Genomic DNA, 19,836 nt, shown 5'->3' on the forward strand with positions numbered 1-19,836 from the left:
TCTGAGCTTTTCTAAGCTCCCTTATTGTTGCTAATGTAGCTATATCATTAATAGTTTACTATATCCTTTGTGCATGCACTATTGATTTTGTAAAACTGTCATCGTTTTGATAAGAGAGCACCAGAACTACTGCTATCTTGTTATGATTTTGGTGTTAATAATAATCAATAATATTTAGATACAAAATTACATAGTTACAGTGGGAATCCTGAATTTATCACTTGTTTAGGGATATTGTAGTGAACTAACATTACCAACATAAACATAATACCCTTCATGTAGGTGGCATTTTGGAGAGCCAACTGAATACAGAGCAAACTGAATAATGAGATATTTTCAAATTTTTCATGTGCAAAAGGTTGGTGAGTAACCATTTGCAGATTTCCCCAGATCGAGCAAAACATTGTAATCAGTTGACCTAATTGAAGGCTTTCACCTGTGCTCTTGTGAGCCACTGAATGAGAGATGTAGAAGCATGGCCTTGCAAAGAGCCTTTGTGTCTCCTTGATGTTGGCTATACCATTATAGGAATTTGATGTCACTGTGCTAGCTTCAAATCATTTCCAGCTTCATTATACACTCATCTTTCACTTAGTGTTAGTAAAAACTTATTTTTGCATTCAGTACTCCCAATGCTGAAGGTTAAGAAATAGAACTATGTAAATAAAGCATGTTTCCTGTTTAAATACTTCAATTTGTTTTAATAAAGTTTTGAAACGATGTCTTCAAAGGTGAACTGTGAAGAATGCAAAGTACTTTTTCATTTTATTTTGGATAATTTCACACTTCCTGTCTAACATGGATATTTATCATGACGATGCTGTTGTCAGGCACAGCGAATTGTATATAATTTCTTGGTAATTTTGATCTTGAGCTTCAGGGTGCAGAAAGGAAGAAGCAGCGTTCTGCTTATTTCTTCTTGGTTGGACTCCCCTTGTATTGAGTGCGGGATAAGGGGAATGGGACATTGCACCCATAGTGATTCTTCTGGTAGAATGTACCCATTTCTACCAGAACTTTCAGCAATGTGCTGGTGGTAGATATTGGAAAAATGAAGAACTGCAAGACAGGTTGTATCTATGGTGACAAAACTAGCTGCTCAGAATTTGTCACCATAACTTTTTTAATTCTGGGCTAATGATTACCTTGAATTAGCTCACTTTTTCCTGAAAATATTCCACTTAAATTTTATTTTAAGATTCTGCCTGGATTTGAACAGTTATAAATGTAATTGCATTGACAAACCAAACTACCTGTAAAACACTTATGTATAGAAACTATTTGAGTGCTGTAAACACACCTTGGGGTGATTCTTTCATTTCTATTTTATTAGTGGCCATCTGCTTTTCCTTTCTCTTCCCCTCCCCCCCTTGCCGGTAAAGAACATCCATCCTTCTGTTAGATCTGTAAGGAAGTTCAGCTGCAGGATTGGTTCATATAGTTGAATTATTGAGACATAATTGTACTGTAGATCATTTTTGAATCAGTGTGGTTCTGCAAAAAAATTAGTTTGCTGTGTAAATTGCCCTTGAACATCTTTCTGTTTCTTGCATTTTTTCATCCTTTACATTTGTAATGAACCAGACATTATAAACCCAGTAAGTATGCTAGTGAATACAGACATGAAAGTTATTTGAAGCAAGGCTTCACAGATTTACCAGTAAAATTTGTTTTGCTCAGTGTTTTTGTCATATGTATGGTTCCTATTTTGTCTGGCGTGGAGTACGCACAGTCTTCTTAAAGGGAAGCACCTGCTAACCTAATAAAAAAAAGTGGGGCTTGATCTGATTCCTCTCATCTGAAGAATGATGCCTTCAACAATATTGCATTGGAGTGTCAGTGTAGACTGAGCTCAAAGTCTGAATGTGGCATTTGACCCTATCGCTGCAACTTGCAGAGATGCAGCTAATGCGGTTCTATATCAGTGTGATTTTGTTGGCTGATGAGTTTCTGCTTTCTTTGACTGGTGGGCAGCCTGCTTTAGCATTGTTAAAACTTGTCCATAGAGGGTAGCAGACTCTAAATCTAATATTTAACCTTCAATAGCCTGATAACTCCAGCAGTGGTGACACAGTCCTAAGCATCGAGTATTTTAACTATTTTGAAAGCTGCATGGTTGTTTATGTACTTTATCCATAGTTGATTTCAGTGTCTCTCAATGTGACCCTCTATTACACATAATAGAACTACATTTATTTTGCTGTACAAGATTTTACCTTCGTATAATAATAATCCTTGCATTTGATATAGCACTTCTCACGCCTTCTAGACATCTGAAAGCGCTTCACAGAATATACTGTAAAGTGAATTGACTATATATTTGTGGGTGAAACGCGGCAGCCAATTGCGCACAGCAGTGTCCCACAAACAGTCGTGAATTGAAGAGACCAATTTTTTTTTCTTGAGGGATTATTATTAGGCTTTTGTTTCATAAGTGATTTTCTGTGAAATTATCAAAGTGAATGAATATGGTGTTAAGAACCTCCTTCAATCATCCACATCAGGCACTGCCCCTGGAGCTTTCCTCCCCTGAGATCTCAGTGCCTGCTACAGTACCAAATTTAGTGTCGTAATTAGGAACATATTGAAGTTATTTTGAGCAATGATATTTTACCCTGAAAATGTGAGAGTGGTGGGCTGGTACAATATTTGGACTTCAAACAAAAGACGCCTGAAATTCCATGTTGTCTTAACCTGCTAAAACCATTTAGTCTTTACAATTTAATATCACACAGAATTGTTGAATTGCTAAATTCAGTCTTTATTACAAGCCGATTCTTTTTAATTTTAATGAGACCTGTGCCTAATAGTTTCCGGAATTATTTAAGCACGGTCCCTCCAGGGAAGGAGTGCACATTCCATTCTATCTCTGGGATTTTCATGTGCAGGTGGGATGCATGGAAATCTCAGCTTGGTTTGGATACTCTTCAGCATGGTGATGGGTATCCGTGTGTTTCAGGCTATGATCTTAAATTTTATGATGAAGTGATCTTAGTTGAGGAATTTTGGGTGTTGCCTGTCGCAGAATGCTCGGATGCGAAGTTCCAGATATCCACCATGCTTTATCACTGTAGGATAACGGGTGCTTCCCCAATGGGAATAAAAATTGGAGGCCACCCTGATAGTGGTCAGTAATTGACACTAATAGGTGAAGGCTCGGGAATAGGTCTTAAGACTTTTTTAAAATAAAAAACTGAATTTCCAGTGTTCTATTATTAATAGCAACACTTGGTATTTTCTAAGGATTGAAAAGAAGAAAAATATTAATTGAAATGTTTGTTCAGATGAGGTAAATGTTTATAATTACAAAGTTTCACCAAAAGTGCTATATAATATCATTGTGATGCTGAAAAAAGTTACTCTAAAGTGTTGTCACATTTCATTGCGTGGATGTTACTTATCTCGTTATTTTGCTGGCCTAGACATAAACTATTTATAACCCTCTGTTTTTGATTTCATTGTGAAAGCATGCTTAAAAACTCGTATGTAAATAATTGGAACCATTCCAATAAAAATGGTCTTGGTCAAGTAGATAGGAAATGTAGGATATTGGTTTTCCAAGCAATAAATGTATGTAAGTTTCACAGTAGTATAATTTTTTTTTGTGGTCAATCAGAACAAAAACTGAAAAGTAATGTTTCAAATGTTTTTTGAACCAGTGGACTTGCTTTTTAAACGAGTTATTTTATTATGCATTCCAGTAAATTGTGATGTAGAATGATATTCATTGGTATACTTATGTGACTGAGAGATCTAAAAAAAAAGTTGCTGTTTTTATTTACAGTTTTTTGTATATAATTCCAGATCCTGATCTTAGTACGTGAACTGTGTGTGAACAGTGTGACTGGAAGAAGACTTGTCTACTGGTAAATATTTACCCACTTGATTACTCGTACTATTTTAATACGATAACATTTAATGAAGCACTTCAACTAAACAAGCCAATGATTAAAATCAAATTTTGCAATTGGATATTGAACATAAGCAGAATTGTGATGAGCAAAAGCTATTCACACTACCAAAGCATGTTGCTGTCGTTTTACCTTGTGTTACAACAGTATTCGGCATATTTCAGCGATGCAAGCCTGTTAATGCAACAGGAAGGCACTGGATCCAATGGAGGCAACAACCACAACAAGATTACATTTGTATAGCGCCTTTCACATCAGGAGGATGTCCCAAGGCGCTGGACAGTGTACAGCATTTCAGACTCGAGCTGGGGTCAGGGGGAGAAGGGAGGGGAGGGGAAAGGGGTGGCCGATGGCATGGTCGAAGAGGACAGCATTGAACCTGGGAAAAGCTAGTGTGCAGGATCATTGTTAAATTGTGAAGATAAGCAGGGTCTCCTTGGAGATGAACTGGCTCCAAAGTAACATACCTGGCAATGGAATATCGGAATTGAGTCATCCCTCTGTGGTGGTCTCGGTAGACTGGTTGCTGACCAGGCGGGTCTGCAGTATTCCAGGGCACTGCTGATGACAGTATAATCATCCTGGCTCATCGGAAAGACCTGGAAGGCCAGACCAGTCAGTCACTGGGGGCAGGGAGTCATCCCACTCAGCTCCTGTTATCCCAGCCAAAGCCCTAATGGGTAGGTTGGTCCTAGTTGGACAAGCAGAGGGAAAGCTTGCCGGACAGCAAGCTATTTTCCCCACAAACTATACAGTCAATTCACTTTACAGTCTATTCTGTGTAGTGCTTTGAGACGTCTCAAAGACGTGATAAGGCTCTACATCAAATGCAAAGATTATTACATATATTTTATCTGGCTAGACTCCAGCAATACCCCAACGCACACTCTGGGAACCCCAAAGTTTGGCTCTTGCCAACCTACTTTCCGGAATTAGGTAAACAGGATGAGTCCCTCCAGGGAGAGAGTGAACATTCCATTCCAACAATCTATCTCTGGCATTTCCATGTGTAGGTGGGATGCATGGAAATCTCAGCTTGGTTTGGATACTCTTAAACATGGTGATGAGTTCCGCATGAGTCAGACCAAAAAAAAATAGGTTCAAGCCCAGTGTTGGGATGTTGAGCTCACAGACTAGACCGACTCAGTAAAGTACTGAGCAGGCGGGTGGGTCCGCAGTATTCCAGGGTACTGCTAATGACAGTACAGCCGGCCTGGCTCATTGGCAGGACTTGGAAGGCCAGATCAGTCACTGGGGGCTCAGTGAAGTACTGAGTGAGGCTATGTTGGGGAAATTGACATTCTTTGAACGAGGCATTAAACCAAGGTCCAGTCTGCCTGTTCTGGTGGACGTTAAAGATCCCATAACACTATTTGAAAAGAAAAAGTATCCTGACCAACAGTTCTCCAATAATTGGATGTTTATTTAATGGCTGTTTGTGGGGTCTTACCATGTTGTCTTGGTTCCCGGCAAATGTACAATCACTACACTTGACAACAATTATCTGTGAAGCTCTTTTGAGACGTTTCAACATTATAGATGCTATATATAATATAAAATGGAATACAAGGTTTATTACTCTTTTCAAACTGAAAATTGTACAGTACAAATTATATACTTGAGCTGAGGTGTTGATTTTGTATCAGGGATTAGTTAAAGATCTAGCAAAATTCCTTTTTAACAAGCCATGCAAATAAAAGCTGGTTCAAGGTTTTGCAAACCTAGGTATTTGTATGTTATGGCTATGTTTGCACAATGTTCTCCTGAAAGATTGCACACTCTCAAAGCACCAACATAAAACCCGGCAGAATGAAAGATACTGGTTTGAGCCCCATTCTGCAAACTTGATAATCTCTGTTGCACTGCTGGGAAAGATGTCAAATGATAGTTTAACATCTCCCTATAATGGAAGGAAATATCAGATTTCCTCTGACTCTTGCACTTCTTGGGAGTCATCTTTTTATTTATATGGGTTGATAGTATCATTGATGATCATCTGGAGAGCAAGCTACTTATTTCACCTTCCTTATATCGGAGGCATATAATCATGGGACGGGAGAGGGAGGCAGCTGCAAGAGCAACAAATTGGGGTGAGAAAACATTAAGTGCCCCCGTAGAAGATTAATATGCTTTCAAGAAAGCTATATGCCATTGTCTCTTAATTTTTCCATGACACACACATACCAAAGAGGATAGTGACCTGTTGGTCATCTAAGAGACATCATCAATCTCAACAACTCCATCTCAATAATAATAATAATCCTTGCATTTGATATAGCACTTTTTCACGTTCTTCTAGATGTCTCAAAGCGCTTCATAGAAGACGTGATAAGGTGCTATATCAAATCCAAGGATTATTATTATCAAATGCAATAAAATATCATTATTAAATGATAATAATCCCTCAAGAAACCCCCCCCCAAAAAAATAATAAATTGGTCACTTCAATCCACGACTGTTTGTGGGACACTGCTGTGCACAATTGGCTGTTGCGTCTTGCCCATAAATATACAGTCAATTCACTTTATAGTGTATTCTGTGGAGCACTTTGAGATGTCTAGAAGAAGTGAAAAGCGCTATATCAAATGCAAGGATTATTTATTTTATTATTACAAGAACACATAGAGAATATCAAGCCGTTTCAGTACATTATCAGCCTAATCAGACCTTTGTCTTTCATTGGCTAATCTGTTGAAATGCAGTAGATCTGTCAAGGTCAGTAACATTTTACATTCTTGAAATGTCTCGCATGAGGAATCTTGTTTACTGGCATCAGTGTGCCTTCAGTGGGCATGCATTTCTCGGAACATTTTGAACCATAAAGTAATTTTTACTTTAGTAAAGTAGACACTATTACTTGGTTTTAGGAGTTTACAGTTTTAATTTACTATTACTCTTGTTTTCTAAAAGTGAGAGATCTGGGTTTGATTCCCGGCAGGGTGAAACCTTGGGCAAGTTTCCTCACTCCACACGCCTAATATTAATCCCTCAAGAAACAAAAAGCAATAAAATTGTTCGCTTCAATCCACGATTGTTTGTAGGACACTGCTGTGCGCAATTGGCTGCCGTGTTTCGCCTACACATATACAGTCAACTCACTTGACAGAATACTCTGTGAAGTGCTTTGAGACGTCTAGAAGACGTGAAAAAGCGCTATATCAAATGCAAGGATTATTATTATTCATCTGAACAAATTAGCAAATCAGTTATTTTTAGTCAAACTATTTTAGATTTCCTGATTATTTTGTTCCCATGCCACTGCTCTCTACTGTCTTCTAACTAATTTGATCTTCCTTTTAACTGATCAGTACCTTACTTCAAATGTCAGAAAGTGACAAAGTAAATCTGTTACCACCTCATTCAGTCTCCTAATGTAAGCAAAATGTAATATAATAGTTTTTGACTTTCTCACTGGGCCATGGAGAGTGTTCCGGGCTTCAAAAAAAACATAAGAAGTTCCCCCAATCTTTTCCATGGTTTTAATTTAATTTCATATCCACAGTTAACTTTGGTCACAGCATTCATTGAACAATATACATTTGGAGCACAGAAGAAGGCCATCATGTCTGTACAGGTTCCCTCCATCCCATTTACCTGCCCATTCCCCATGTAGTTCACTTTTTTTAAGTTATTTATCTAATTCCCTGTTGAAGGCCAATACGGATTCTGCCTCAACCACTGCTCCTGGCAGATCATTCCATATCCTAACTACTCTACGAAAACAATTTTCCTAACCTTCCCATTTGCTTGTTTAGTAACTAAAATCGATGCCCTCTAGTTACTTACTCGCTGACCAGTGGAAATAATTTCTCTCTATTGACTCCATAATTTTAAATACCTCTTTTAATTTGACCTTCAATCTTCTGTGTCCCAGTTCCTCCAGTCTACGCTCATAGGCCACACCACTCATTCCCAATATACTTCTAGTAAATTTCCTCTACACCTACCTCTTCTATCACCTTGACATCTTTCTATAATGAACATACCTCAAAAAGCTCAATTCCAGTTTAATTAGTCCTGCAAAACCTTCTGAACATTGATGTAAAATATTGAATGGACGGGGGTGATCATATTTGTTTTCATTTCTTCCCTTTCTCTATCGATAGATCAACAAATACATTAAGCTTACATGTTAAATGCAAATCATAGCCTTTGTTAATCATCGCAAATGATGGCCTTTGTTAAAGGCAAATCGCGTCTAACAAACCTGATAGTTTTTTGATGAATTAAAGGAGAGGGTAGATGACGGTAGTGCAGTTGATGTAGTTTACATGGATTTTCAAAAGGCGTTTGATAAAAGTGCCACATAAGAGACTTGTAAGCAAAATAGAAGCCCATGGTATTAAAGGGACAGTGGCAGCATGGATACAGAACTGGCTGGGAGACAGAAAGCAGAGAGTGGTGGTGAACAGTTGTTTTTCTGACTGGAGGGAAGTGTGCAGTGGTGTTCCCCAGGGTTAGTATTGGGACCACTGCTGTTTTTGATCTACATAAATGACTTGGATATTGTACTCCTTATACCCATGTTTGCAGATGCTACTAAGCCAGGAAAAGTAGTAAACAGTGAGGAGGATGGTAGTAGACTGCAAATGCACATAGACAGACTGGTAAAATGGGCAGACACGTGGCAGATTAAGTTTAATGTGGAGAAATGCAAAGTGATGCATTTTGGGAGGAAGAATAAGGAGAGGCAATATAAGCTGATGGTACAATCTTAAAAGGGGTGAAGGAACAGAGAGACCTGCGGGTTCATGTAAGTAAATCTTTGAAGGTGGCAGCACAGGTAGAGAAAGCTATTAAAACAGCATACGGGATACTAGGCTTTATAAATAAGGGCGTAGAATGCAAAAGTGAGGAAGTTATGATGAACCTTTATAAAACACTGGTTCGGCCTCAGCTGGAGTACTGTGTTCAGTTCTGGGCCCCACACCTTAGGAAGGATGTCAAGGCATTGGAGAGGGTGCAAAGGAGATTTACCAGGATGGTACCAGGAATGAAGGACTTCAGTTTTCAGGAGAGGCTAGAGAAGCTAGGATTATTCTCCTTGGAGCAGAGAAGATTAAGAGGAGACTTAATAGAAGTTTTCAAAATTATGAGGGGATTCGATAGGGTGAACAAGGAGAAACTATTTCCACTGGTGGGTGGGTCGGTAACCCGAGGACACCAATATTTGTTAAAAGAAACAAGGGAGGTGAGGAATTTTTTTTTCACCCGGCGAGTTGTTCGGATCTGGAATGCATTGCCTGAAAGGGTGGTGGAAGCTGATTCAATAGCACATTTTAAGAGAGAAGCAGATAGATATTTGGGGAGGACAAATTTGCAGGGCTATGGGGAGAGAGCGGGTGGGTGGGATTGAATTGGATAGCTCTTCAAAGAGCTGGCACAGACACGATGGGCCAAATGGCCTTCTTCTGTGCTGTATAATTCTATGATTCGGAGTTAGTTCTTGTGATTCGCCTTAAAACTTAAAAGAAACATCACAGAACAGCAGCAAACCACTCACTCAAATGAGTGAGAGGGCATGTTTTTTTTCCCTATTTTTGTTGGGTTTTCGCCCCTTCTTTGAAAGAAACTATTTAGTCAGGTAGGCTTCATAATTGGCAACAGGCTGTTTTCACAAGAGGCAGCAGCCCTTGATCATTCTTCATGTGTAAAATAGGGCAGTGAGGGCCAGCAGGCTATTAAACTGCAGCTATCGCAGCCAAGACTGACTCCCTCCTGGCCCAGTGTCCAGATGGGCATTTCTATTTCAAGGCTTCTTGAATAGCATTTGTGATTCTGAATCTGGCCCTAGTATGGGGATTGTTTTTAACAACCCTGCTGCAGTCCAGGTGAGATTGGCTAACTCAAGTCAAACAAAAAAATTACACTTGGAAACTTCCTGGTATATTATAGCACAGAACCATAGTATTTAATATATTTTTCTTTTAACCATTGTTGGTTAAACTCTTCATATCTAGGAGAGACTGTCTTATTTCAGAATGTCTACTACTCTAGTATTTTTTCAAATAAGTGCTGAAAGTTAGTTATGCAGCTATTGTGACAGCTGATGTACGTTTTCTACAAATTGGAGGATTTTTTTTACTTTGAATTAATTCTTTCTACCTCAGTCAGAAGGATTCCAAAGATGTAATAATCTGCTTGTTTTAACTGACCTTTCTTTCAGTTAGGAAATAAACACTGTATTTTACCTGTCTTCTCATCCTTGTCTCAAGGCAAAAGAAATATGAGACCAATTTAAGTGACAAACAATTTTCATCGCTGTGGAGCTGTTTGCCTATTATATTGAAACTCACACTAGCAGCAATGAAGAATTATGTTCAAAGGTCTATATCAGGCCAAGAATGATTTTGAAATATTGTCATAAATTTAAGAGGAGGGTTTAACTTAAGTCCACTTTAATACTTGGGTGGGTGTTGGGGGGAATAAGAGAATCTGAGTTTGACACTAAACTGGAACTCTACACATCTTCAAATCCAGCCCCAAAACATGCCCTTTGGCCAGGCCTACTGCCCTCTTCCCCCTTTCCTAGTATTTGACACTGTCTTTGCAAAGTGATGTTATCCTTTGTGAAAGTATAAATGTAAGTTGTTGCAGTTGATGGAATGAAGCAATAATTAGTAGTTAGTCACACCCTGTATGAGCTATTCTATAGAGGAAGCTCACCAATCGTTGGAAAAAATGTAAACATTTTTATTTTCCTCTGGCACTGAGTTTACATTTAACCCTTCACATCGTCTGAGTGTATATATTCACAGAATAAAATTTTCATGCTAAAAAAATGACTCAGCTGTTTGGTGTGAGTGCTGCATAACTGGTTGATTAGTCAAAAGAAATTTGGAAAACCCTATTGAACTGAATTTGTCTGAGCTGCCCAAAATAAACTGATAATAATTTTCCACGAACAGCAACAACAGCAATTTACATTCATAGAGTGCCCTTCATAGAAACAAACCACTCGGAAGTGCTTCACAAAATGAATCCGAAGTGGAAGTCGTTATGGAGGCATGTAACTCAACATGCCTGTTGACTGGGTATTTCAGAAACCTGGTGTGAACCAGAATGACAAAAGCTCAATAATGTTGTTGCTTTTATACACACCTACTCACTCACATATATTTAATATATATATATGTACTTAAGGCCACAGTAGATGGTAAGTACAAATTTTAGATTTTAGGTAGAGTTTATTGTTTGATTCAATGGTTAATATAACTCAATTAGCTGGGTATGTATCAATTTCACAAAGCAATTTTGATTGAATTCTGGGGGGCACGCAATCCTCTGACTGATTGGAAAAAAATTATTTGAGGTGGGAATGGGAAGAATGTAGATTTCTTTGCCAGATCATAGCTGGGAAATAATTGTTTGCTGTTTCTTTACTAATGGAAAATTATTTGCAGTCAAGGTTTTTTTTAAAAAAACTATATGCATGTATCTGAGTGTACATGTATCTTTATATGTGCAAGTTATTTTTTAAAAAATTCTAGCCTGCATAAAAGCTTTTCAAAACTGTTTCAGCCAAGTGTAAGTAATTAATGGTAGTAGGACATAGTTGGAACCGTGCTTTTTATACCTGTTGACTTATGAAATTGCTCCATTGTATGTGAGATTGTTTCTTCCCCCTCCAAGTCGACATACTTTTTAAATTTAGATTTTATCTCCTTTTTAACTCTATGCCATTCCTAGGTCATGGATCCAGCTAGGCATCCAAGCTCAAAGTCTTTGCCTTTCGATGCATTTGATGTGGCTTTGAGTAATTGTGTGAGAATAGTTTTGATATTGAGTTGTGATTTTGTGAGATGATGGTGTTGCCACGTGTAAAATTATATGCAAAATTGGCATCCTACTTCATTTTGGCTGAGCGATTTGGAGTGCTGACGTACAGCACTGCCATCAAGTGTTAGTTTAACTTCCTCAAAAATAAAACAAAGTTCTCTTGACTGCAATGTAATGTTATTGTAGCCCATTGTGTCTGCTTTATTAAAATACAAGTTACATATCTGAATGTAAATTGAATCTGTTTTCGATAAGGAGCCTAGAAACTAATGATTTATTGTTCTGGATTCAAAATACCACTGTAAAATACGGCACTATTTGCCTGGAATGAAGAAGTCCACTAAATTTCCATGATAATGTGAATTATACTAATTATTTAAAGCAATTTTGTGATGTGCTCAGAAGTTAGTAATTTTCTGGTCAAGTACACACCATTCCCAGAATATCATTCTAAAAATTAAGTAGAACAGTCAAGTTTCTTTTAAAAAAAATGCTTTTGGGAGGCATCAGTCACTATAACCACTATCTTGATGTACTTTTCCTCAGTGTAAAATCAGGGATTAGTAAGAAATAGGAAAATTGAGTTATAACTAGCATAAATGATACAAAAGGATAATGTGTTCTTTCATATTACAGAATGATTCTGATTGCTTGTTGGTGATGAAGCAAGATCACCAACACTTGCTCTAACATCTACCTGTTTCTTTCTGAGACAAAGATCCTTGCTTTTTCCATAGTAGGATGAATAAAATGTTTGGGTTCTTTTCCTAAGTAGTTGGTGAAATCCAGGTAATCGAGCAGCCCTGTCTATTATGGCATACTGGTTCAATCTCAAACTCCTCAACAGTTCCGTCCCAATTTTAAGTTCCAAATAATGATTACATATGGGAATATACTTACGTTACTTGCCTTTGAAAACTGCAGAAGTGAGCATGAAGACTAATGAGCCATTTTGTTCTTTGCAATTCAGATTGGGAGCCAACAGACTAAGCAGCAACAGTTGTAGGTAAGACCAGTGCTGTTTTATATGATAGCTACTCTACTAATAGAATTTTTGCCATAAGTCTTGCCAATATTATCAATGGCAACCGATATGCATAAGACTTGATAGCGGGTTGGGATATATTTCAAAGGTGCATATACAAATGATTCATGTCAGGTGCTATTCTTGAATGTGTAAGCATAGGCTGGGGGTGGCTAGGGCTAGAGGGGGTTCAGCTGCCTCCTCCAAATCTGTTTGCAGATCATCTCTTTTAAGGGGAGCAGGGAGAGGGAAGCCTTGAGGACCACAACCAGTCGTCCAAGCAGCCCCAACTCGTGACACCCACGGGACTCCCAACGTATCGTTGCCACCTGCCCACTTTGGTCCGGTAAGACCCTTGTCGTGGTGTGCTCACTTCTGATTGACCAATGGACCTGTCAGTCAAGCCAGCAGCTCCCCTGTCTTAAAGGGGACCGATCCTTTATTGAGTTTTTTCAGTTTTCCTCTCTCCCCCCCTCCCGAACATTTTCACCCGCCGCCTATGTGTACAAGCCCAGAATCAATGGGGACATGTTTATGCCATACTGATTATAACCCCACCCCCAAATATACGTGAAAGCTTTAACAAAGTATATCCAGTTATTTTGCAGTGGAAGGCATAAGTGAACAGACTGTATAGATGGTTACTATTTCAAGCTCTAAATTAAGTGGTAAATTATATTTTTAAGTTTTAAAAAACAATCAAATAGCAATCAAATAAATAGCTTTTTTTTGATAAAATGAGATATGTAGGTTTGATTTCCCCATCCACCAGAACAATAGTAGAATAATTTAATTGCTGAGGTTTATTTGGAAACAAGTCTAAAACTTTGAATTGTTGCTGCACTGTGTAGATGATGCTCCCTCTGTTCCCTTCTCTTTCTCTGGCTACCCCTTCAGCCAGCAAAACAAATTGGAAAATTTAATTATAGCCTATAGCTTTTTAAAGCTCTTGAGTCCTGTGATTCTGGGAAAAATGGAAGCCGCTATAGCATTATTTGTTGTGAAAGCTATTTGCATTGTGATTTAGCAAACCTAAAAATAAACTTTTCAGATGAGTACATTCTATTTGTGATTTTTAAAAAAAGCTATTTTGTATCCATTTCTCATATTCAAAATATAATGGTAACTTAAAAATAAAAATTCTGAAAACAAACATTGCCATGTTAATGTTTTGTGTTGAATGTCCTGTCTAAGAATACTAGATGAAAGAAACCTGCTATCCATTTTGCTCAATGTGGAAAATACTTTGATATATACAAGAACATTGTACAATGGAGTAAAGCTGTAACAATTGATTTTTCAAACCTAAAGTTTGAATTAGCGGATAAATCATGAGAGTGAGGATCTTGGATGTAGCTCAGAAAACTATAGATACATTCCTATTAGTTGGGAAATTGAGCTGGTTGAGTATTTCCCATTCCCAACGTGAGGACCAGGCAAAACTATTGCTTACCTTTTCTGAGCATCAAAAAGTGTGAGCCCACAGCTTTTACTCTTCCAAAACTAAAGATCCCAGTGAAAATGGATTTCCAAAAGAACTTCAATGTGCTCACAAAGACCTGTTACCCCCATGTATTTTTTATATAGCGCACTGACCAATAACTAAAACGTATGGAAGAATAATAATTGTATTTAGAATCACTTAATTGTATTCGTATTAACCGTATTAAGATGGCCAGAGGATAGGTGTGAGCACCATCATTTTCATGGCAGATACAACAACAAAATTACATTTGTATAGTGCCTTTCACATTGGGAGGACGTACCAAGGTGCTGGACAATCAGTGTTTCGGACCCGAGCTGGGGGTCGGGATCAGGGAGGGTGGAGGGCAGGTGGGGGGGAAAAAGAGGGTGACCGAAGGCACGGTTGAAGAGGAGGGTATTGAGACAAGTCTTGAAGGAGGCAAGGGAGGGAGCGAGCCGGAGGGACTGTGGGATGGAGTTCCAGAGGGTGGGGGCAGAGTGGCTGAAGGTCCGCCTGCCAATAGTGGGGCAGGTAAGGCAGGGGACGTGAAGCAGGACGGAGCCCGCTGAGCAGGAGTGGGCAGGTTGGTAGGGGGTAGGAGGTCACAGACGTAGGAGGGAGCAAGGCTGTGGAGGGCTTTGAAAGTGAGGACCAGCATCTTGAACTCTGTGCAATGGGAAGCCAGTGGAATTGGGTGAGGATGGGGGTGATAGTGTTGCGGAGCGGGAGAGGACACGGGCTGCAGAGCTGGATGATCTGTAACCAATGGAGGGAGGAGTTGGGGTGGCTGACAAGCAGGGAGTTTGCGTAGTCAAGCCTGGATGTTATGAACGCGTGTATTAGGGTCTGTATTAGGTGGCCTATGGTGTGAGACAGTGGCAGAGCCGGGCGATGTTGCGGAGGTGGGGGAAGGCAGAGCGAGTCATGGTGCAGATGTGGGATAGAAAGGACAGTTGAGGGTCAAAAAAACGCCAAGGTTCCAGACTGGCTCAGTGAGTGGAGTGCATCGTTGGATGGTGATGCTGTCAGCGCCGGAGGTGTGGATGCGCTGACGGGAGTCAATCAGGTGGGTCTCATCCAGGACTTGATGTCTGACAGTGGTCCTGGAGTCTAGGGTGAAGGCAGAGAGATAGAGGTTGGGTGTCATCGGCATACATGTAGAAGTTGCGGATGATGTCACTAAGAGGGAGTGTATAGATATTGAAAAGAAGGGAACCAAAAATAGAGCCCTGAGGAACGCTGCACAGGACGGTGCGGGGGCTAGAGGAAAAGCTGTTTGTGAAGATGAAGTAGACACGGTGTGTTTTCTGCCACCTTTTTCGATAAGACACGTCCGTAACATGGATGGAGTGATGAGGCGAAATGCATCTCTGATAGCTTGTTTTAAGTCCTCTGTAGTCTTGTATCACTGTTTTGTAACAGGGGTACGAGGACTTTGTGGACACCCTGTAGAGTCAGAGAAAGTGAAATGTATGTCCTAAAACTTACCGCTTCAGAAAAGTGCTGCATTTACCATTAAAGAAGATGGATTTTCCTGAAAAGATAAGGAAGATGCACAAATGGTGTACATTTTATAAATTCACAAAGGATAATGTTACATCTGAAGGTGACATCTGTTTTGGTGCAACTGGACAAATAACTGAATATCTCAAAACAATGAATCTGTATTGCAGCAAATTCAGATTATGCTGAAGCCAATTTAATTCAGTTTAGATCCATTCAGTCCCCACCTATGGTTTACTAAGTGCAACATAGAGTACATTATCACTACCATTTGAAATTGCACCATTGTGAATATTGCAGTTCCTTGTTATGTGAAGATATCTTTTTTTTATGTCTGAAACTTTTTTTTGTACCTGTACAGGATGTAGAGTTTGAATGTAGCAAATTGCCAACTATATTCCATGTGTTATTTTTCTGAAAATAACTTGTTTCTGACTAAAGCTTTTGTTAGAAGTAATGTATTATAGTTTTTCATTGTGATAATTAATCACTCATGTGCCTGAAAGTTCAGCTTCACAAAGACACTTATTTTAGAACCCAAACAAACAATATTCTGTTGAGATATTTGCTTTATTGATAAACCATGAAGGTACCTTCATGTTGAGGATTATGGTATTGTATATTTTGTATGTTTGTATTTCTGTGAAAGGTAAGAATGTCACCACCACCCATTGCCAAAACACGACATTAGAGATTGGAAAATATGCTAATCTGTTTACAGATTTGTTTATAAAATATTATGTATTAGCATGTTCTTCATCCTCTGGACATTAGAAAAACGTTTTGTGTATATTTCATCATGGCAGAGAAATCAACAAAGGAAAAAAAAACAAAAGTTAACTGGACAATTGTCTCAATTACAATATATATTTCTGTTAATCATTGTAATTCTTAGCTGTGCGTGTAAAGTCCTGAATAGCTTTACTGACTGTAACATTCAGTTCTGAAACTTCATGGCAGTTATTCCTGTCCTATTGATGCCATATCTATTTCATTGACAGTTACTGCATTTTCTTGGTGCGTGTACAAAACTGATTCCTAAGAAATATTTTATTAAAATTGTTTCATCAATATGTTTATAAACGGTTTTAAAACAATAGGGTTTGAAATATCAACAGTAGAAATTATTGGGTAATAAAGTAAAAAAAATGTTTTTAGGTAAATAAATTTTCATATGTGTGTTGCCTAAAATGTATATTTACTACAAGATTAGGTTTTGACACATCTGGGTGGTTGGTGGGGACAGGATGCTTCTCGTATCATTATTAAGAATTCCTGTTAAATGCTCACATATTAGCAAAATCTTAATGATACCACTTCTATTTTCTAATACTTGTACTGTGAGAGTGGACAAAAATAGCCATTTCTCAATTCCAAGAAAGTTGTCACTTAGTATTTACATTTTTTTGAAATAATTCATGATATAGTAATGTCAACTGTATGCCATTGTGAAATAATACCCTGCATCTATTGTTTTTTAATTGAAGACACGGTAGTGCTTTATTTGAAAAACAATTATGTAGTGATAAAGAAATCCAACTTTTGCCTAACCGTTGATGCAATATAATACAAAATTACATTTGGATAGCACCTTTCACATCAGGGAAACATCTCAAGGCGCTGATGCTTCAATTTGCATCTGTTTCAGAACAACGCTATATATAAGCGCTATATGAATTTGTATTGTATATCCTATTCTATCTTCGACTTTTTTAATACATGATTAAACTCTACTGTTGGGTACCACTCCATCTTATTATATCAAACATGGGAATTAAAATCTATCCAGCTGGATTTGAACCAAATAAAATACCCCAGCTTACTTGTACAATCTTACAACAATCCAGCTAGGTAGGACCAATTGTACGATCATCCAGAATTTGTACTGTAACCACCCAAGTTGTACTCCCATCAGTTGGAGATGTGAAGGTTCAGCATGCCAGGCAGGCTAGCGCTTGAATTGTGCATATATAAGAGCTTATGTTCGTGATCCGACACTCCAGGTAATGCCTTTGAGTACTCACTGTCCCAAACTTCAAGAGTTTTTTGGTCTTTTGATGATAGAGAGTTATTTGGATGGGAGTTGCAAGGTGTAGCTATTTTCAATTTTCATACATCCAAATTTAATTTAATATATGCAACTGCTTAGTCCAGGTCATCTTGTAAAGAACTTTGGCAAAGGAAAAGTTCACTTTGAGCGTGACTCCATCTCTTATTCTGCAGTCACTGTTCAGTATATACTAGAGCCTTTTTCCAGTCACCAATTTTCCCTTTGTATTGTAAATCTGCGACACAATCCTGTCCTAGATTTCTCAGATGGGCCACGGGAAACCTTGATTCTGCACTGAAACACAAAGGAGACATTTGGACATGCCCAAAATGTTGCAAGCTTAAAATGCATCAAAGAGCCCTTCATTATTTTCCCCTTGTTCATTTCTCCTTAGTTGTGTAACGTAATCACTCCTTTATACCACATATGAGACATTAAGCTAAGTTCCTGCCTGTCTGTTCAGGTGGATGATAAAGATCCCATGCCACTATTTGAAAAGAAAAGAGTTTCTCCCAGCTTGCTGCCAACTATATCTTAATACGTTGTTAATTCACTTCATGATTTTTGTGGGACCTTGCTGTGTACTAATTGGCTGTCTCACTCAACTATAAAGAAGCAGGCACTATATTTGATGGCAATTAACTGAAGAACTGAGATGTTTTGACATTCTGTGTGCTCTCAAATGCAAGATTATTTAATTCCACAGTTTTTTGGTGCTTTGTTTTGTCACATGGTGGCGCTAACTCACCGTGGACTGCCAATTTTTTCACTCAAAAAATACAATATGTTAGATTTTTATGCTTGAAGGATATTTCCCCATTAGGACTCCATTTAATTAAGAACTTTTCTTCCAGACTGTTTAAATATGTTTGAAACTAATTATTACCTACAGTCACTGTATCATACAATAAAATCCTTTATCACACTTTGATATTGTGATGATGTGATAAGGCGCTATATCAGATATGATAATTTACTACCTAACAACATGCATGGCTTGTTTATATGATTTCCAGTAGTAGAGTATTTTGGAGACAGAAGTAGAATTTATGCTTCCCACTCTGTCACTCGTGCTTTTGGGGTTGAGGAGAAACCAATCGGATTGGCAGAGATCTGCTAAGATTGATCGATTTTTAAATGATACATCTATTAGGTATAGTCCCAGCATTTCTCAGTGTTTTAACACAGTGAATTGTTTTGAAGTGCAGTGATTCATTTTGCTGTCGCAAATATGGCAGCTAATCTTTGCTGGCAAAATGTATTAAAATTCATAATCCTTGCATTTGATATAGCATCTTTCATGTTTGGAGGATGTCTCAAAACACTCACAGAATTTACTGTAAAGTGGAGTGACTGTGTATATTGTATGCAAAACAGCAGTGACACTATCCATTTGGGTCCATGATTCATGTATTTGGATGAAGAAATCATATTAGGATATAAGAACTTGTTAAAATGCTGTCATGGGGGTCTTTAATGTCATCCTGAACTACATATTTAATATTACAGAGCTGGTTACTTTCAACCGAGCAATTCTAAACTGAACCCATATATAAAAGTATTTACATAATTTGCAATAATTAATGTAGTGGTGTGAATTAATGTCCTACCAAAATCACCACTTCAAATGGACACAACTATTGTCCATCACAATTTGTTGCCAGATCAAATTCCGATCTCTTGATATTCATAAAGTCTTCTCCTTGAGGGGGAGGTAAGTTGGGTTTCTTTGCAGCTGAACTAGTTCCAGTGATGTTGTTTGCAACGTGAATGTTGGAATTAGTCAATCTTCTGTGACAGTCTCGCAGTCTGTTTCCTGAGCCATTCAGAACTGCAGTATACCGGGGCATGTTTATGACAGCCAGCGTGGCTCATCATCAGGATTTGGACAGTTAAGATTCTTTCCACTCAATCACTCTTAACCTGTAAGTTAAAGCCCTAACAGGTAGGGTTGCCGCCGCTGGACAACCAGCGGGAAACTCTCCAGGCAATGCTTTCAATGGCAAGCGATATGGTTGTAACTGGTTAAACTCCGGCACGTTCTGGGGTCCCCAATCTTGGCTCTTGCCAACCTGTGCCTAATACTCTCTGAAATTGGGTAAGC

The 19,836-nt window shown here is 38.4% G+C and overlaps 1 protein-coding gene across 7 annotated transcripts in view; it reads left to right on the top strand.

Moving 5' to 3' along the window:
• Positions 1 to 19,836, top strand: part of cyrib (CYFIP related Rac1 interactor B) — an 86,462-nt gene that overhangs the window by 36,742 nt on the left and 29,884 nt on the right. For 5 of the 7 annotated variants that reach the window (XM_042346386.1, XM_007903452.2, XM_007903449.2 and 2 more), the window contains 2 exons: positions 3,805 to 3,866; positions 12,661 to 12,696. Coding sequence is in view for 1 of the 7 variants with exons in the window: in XM_042346373.1 (XP_042202307.1) it covers positions 3,805 to 3,866 (62 nt within the window). In the remaining 6 variants the exon portion in view is untranslated. The remainder of the gene's footprint in view (positions 1 to 3,804; positions 3,867 to 12,660; positions 12,697 to 19,836) is intronic. The other 2 variants (XM_007903453.2, XM_042346373.1) reach the window with 1 other exon arrangement.

The sequence above is a fragment of the Callorhinchus milii genome, unplaced genomic scaffold, assembly GCF_018977255.1.
Source record: "Callorhinchus milii isolate IMCB2004 unplaced genomic scaffold, IMCB_Cmil_1.0 Scaffold2, whole genome shotgun sequence".
Lineage (NCBI taxonomy): Eukaryota > Metazoa > Chordata > Chondrichthyes > Chimaeriformes > Callorhinchidae > Callorhinchus > Callorhinchus milii.